Genomic DNA, 3,674 nt, shown 5'->3' on the forward strand with positions numbered 1-3,674 from the left:
GTCGGTCGGTCGGTCGGTCTGGATGGATATTGTTTAGTTTGTTTTCTGTGCGCTAGTTAATGCAAATAGTTTGGTCACATTTTATCTTTGAGACTAACTCATCAGTAAAACATGATAATAATGGGGTCCAAATACCACCAACAGGTGACAGATTCCCACCATTGATCCTGCCACAAAATGTTTATAAATTATCAACAGGGACCCTGTGACATATGTAACTAAGGTCATGAGCACATATAAAACAGGGGTCCTGGAACACACTCTGGACAAAAGTTTCAAATGTCGTACTTTGGTGGCTATGAGCCAGGTAGAAATAGAGGAGACAAAGGTATCAATGAAGAACAGTTACGTTTTACAAAAGAAAACTGTTGACAAAGAGTGTCCAGGTGAATATTTTATCAGATAAAACACAGCCAGCCACTATTATAATTACTAGTTGATGTATACATATATGTATGTATATGTAGTGTAATATATGGATTTATACAATTGAGTTGCTATAACAGAAAACTCTTCTAGCGGACCCAGCTTGCAGGCCACAAAGCAATTCAATAGAGGGGTATAATGCAGAGCTCCATGCAGATGAAATCCAGGAGATCCAAATGATGAGATTATTTCATGTTGAGTATGTAAATTATAAAAAGTCAAGAGGTTTGAGAGGTGAATATTTTTATTTAACCACTTACCCTAAGGATGACAAGTGGATAAATAAATATATTCACTGACTGACTATGACACGTGAGCATGTGTGCCAATCAAATGTTTTAGTTAAGATTTTTTTAACATTATCTTCCTGAACTTAGTATGAGTCAAAGTCTTGCTATGCTACTAGATTACCATACAGTACTACCGAATTGAGTTCTTCAGAGTATAAAGAACAAAACCCACTTTTTAAGTAGTTACGATTAGCTAAGTGAGCACGAAAAATGTTACAGCAACAATGAAATCAATATCTAAGTTGCATTAATACTAGGTAAATGAGGAAAACTATAGGAACATAGTCATATTAGGGAAATGGTTGTGTAAAAACGTATTGTTGGCTTAAGTATGGAATAAACAACAAACGCAATTGATTATCGAGAGTACATTAGTTATTTCATATAATTTACATAATATTAATAAAAACAGCTGTTAAAATTTCTTCCGATTATACAACAGTTTCAAACATAGTAAAACTGGCTATGCAGTGCTCAAAGCAGCAACACCTGGAAGCACTCTCCCTGAAAAAAGGAAAAGACAAGTATTTCATTACAAAATTACACTTACTGCAAATTTGGTTGTGGCAGTAAATCTTTTTCATTTAACCCTTTAGCATTCAGATTACTCTGTCAAATGAAATGCTTCTTTATCTCCATTTGTTTTGTATTAATTATGCATTATCTTGTAGCTTCAAGATTTCTGATGGGATTGTTTATCTTTAGAATGACATTGTAAGGTGTGAGGGTATGAATCTGGCTGGCCTGAACATAAAACATGTAGAATATTTGGGCCAGATATGGCCAGTTTAAATACTAATAGGTTAATCAAGAAAATAATGTTTCTTTTGATTTTTCTATTGTTGAAACTATCTATCAGTTACCATCACCATGGTAACCATCATCATCGTTTAACGTCTGCTTTCCATGCTAGCATGGGTTGGACGATTTGACTGAGGACTGGCGAACCAGATGGCTGCACCAGGATCTAATCTGATCTGGCAGAGTTTCTACAGCTGGATGCCCTTCCTAACGCCAACCACTCCAAGAGTGTAGTGGGTACTTTTACATGCCACCAGCATGAGGGCCAGCCAGGCGATGTTCTCTGGAAATCCATGCAGGTATTGGAAGACCAAGAAGATTGTATATCGATGAATTGGATATCAAGCTGAGAATATGAAGACTGCAATGGAAGATCACGGCATGGTATGGAAGAGTTGCACTGGTCCAGGCAAGGCACCCAACCAGACAGATATACAACTCCTGAGAGAAATGTCACTGTCCCATTTTTTACAGGGGCAAGAGGTACAAATTGAACTCAGAATGTGCAGAGCTGGATAAAGATACTTCAAAGCACCTTGTCCACTGATTTAATAATTTCACAGATCCACACTTCTGGACTGTTACTATTTACCAATGCTCAAAAGGATAAAGAGCTATGTTGGACTGGGTGGGATTTGAACTCCAGTGCAGGCAGTCAGAACAAATATCACAAAACATTCTAATCAAAACTCCAAGTCACTACCTTTTACAATAAATTATCTAAGATGACATGATATAAAACTCTAAATTCAATAAAATGTAAAAAAAAAAAATACTTATAAAACTTGCTCTTTTAATACATTTTTTGTTTTGTTATTTTTTTAATTTAAAAACCCAAAGAAACCAAGCAAAATGAGTCAAGAATCAAATGTAATTTGTTTAACTTTCACTCAACCTAATTCAGTTACAATTACGTCTTTAGTATTTATCAGGTTTTTAACTGTAGTGCACATTGAGAAGAGCAGTTTGATTAAAATTACATCTAAACTATGTGGATGGAACATTTGAAAAAATACACGTCCCAAAGACCATTATGCCTGTGTCACCTGCTTACAACCTGAATTAAAATGTAGGGCTTATATGAAGAACAGTTTAAGTCATGAGCAAATGGATAACAAAGAGAGAGAGAGAGACATGGATAGAGTAAGTAAAGGGATGACGTGAGAGAAAGAAGGAAAGAGAATGAAGAAAGAAGAGGAAGAAAGCCAAAGAAGAGAGAGAGAGATATAAGGAGAGGGAGAGAATGGTGTGTGTGAAAGAAATCTTGTAAATTTTTTAAAATTTCTTTTACTGCCTCAAGCTGACTTACCTTCCAGCAATTCTAAACTAGCGCCACCTCCAGTACTGACATGGCTCACTTTAGTCTCGGTTTTGAACTTGGCACAGCAGGTAGCAGTGTCACCTCCACCTGAGATACAAAGACATTTGATATCAAAATGGTTTAAACATTCATTAAATAATCTTCAGAAAATTTGTCAGGTTAAACTAAAGGGACAGCAACTTACCAACAATAGTTGTTGCACCGTCTTCAGTGGCCTTCACTACAGCATCCATCATAGATTGGGTGCCTTTAGAGAACTTCGGAAATTCAAAAACGCCAGGAGGGCTGATGTTGAAAAAAAAATAATTTTCAAGTATACGTAACAGATAATGCACTCTAACCTAATAAAGTTTGTAACTAGGTTAATAACAAAGAAAGATGAGGAAATTTCATTAAGAGAAAACGACAGCAGGATTTCACCTGCTTCCCTTTGGATCCAAGACACTTGTCAGTTACTGCACATCTAAAGAAACAAAGTTTACTTACCCATTCCACACAATAGTCTTAGCCGTAGCAATAATTTCAGAAAATTTCTTGTTTGTCTCTTCTCCAACATCCAAACCCTGAAATATATTTTAGTGCTTTATTGACTAAACTGAAAGAACTGACCTCAGAATAAATATACAGAATAGAATTTCATTAACATGAACTATTAAAATGGTTCACATTAAAATGAGATACTAAGATTGATATCAATGGAAAAATATTAGCATAAATACCAAACTATTTGGATCAACATAGAATTTATATATAATATACACACACACACACACACACACACACAGCCATACATTTTATATATATGTACATATATATATATATATATATATATATAT

The 3,674-nt window shown here is 35.1% G+C and overlaps 1 protein-coding gene across 3 annotated transcripts in view; it reads right to left on the reverse strand.

The window, feature by feature from the left end:
• Window positions 1–1,073: 1,073 nt before the first annotated feature.
• The window catches only part of LOC106871932 (phosphoglycerate kinase 1), a 35,890-nt gene continuing 33,289 nt past the window's right edge, over window positions 1,074–3,674 (reverse strand). For all 3 annotated transcript variants that reach the window (XM_014918704.2, XM_014918696.2, XM_014918712.2), the window contains 4 exons: window positions 3,325–3,401; window positions 3,023–3,123; window positions 2,827–2,925; window positions 1,074–1,220 (listed from right to left, as the gene is read on the reverse strand). In XM_014918704.2, the coding sequence (XP_014774190.1) occupies window positions 1,180–1,220; window positions 2,827–2,925; window positions 3,023–3,123; window positions 3,325–3,401 (318 nt within the window). In that variant the 3' untranslated portion in view covers window positions 1,074–1,179. The remainder of the gene's footprint in view (window positions 1,221–2,826; window positions 2,926–3,022; window positions 3,124–3,324; window positions 3,402–3,674) is intronic.

Source organism: Octopus bimaculoides, chromosome 13, assembly GCF_001194135.2.
Source record: "Octopus bimaculoides isolate UCB-OBI-ISO-001 chromosome 13, ASM119413v2, whole genome shotgun sequence".
In the NCBI taxonomy this organism is placed as follows: Eukaryota; Metazoa; Mollusca; class Cephalopoda; order Octopoda; family Octopodidae; genus Octopus; species Octopus bimaculoides.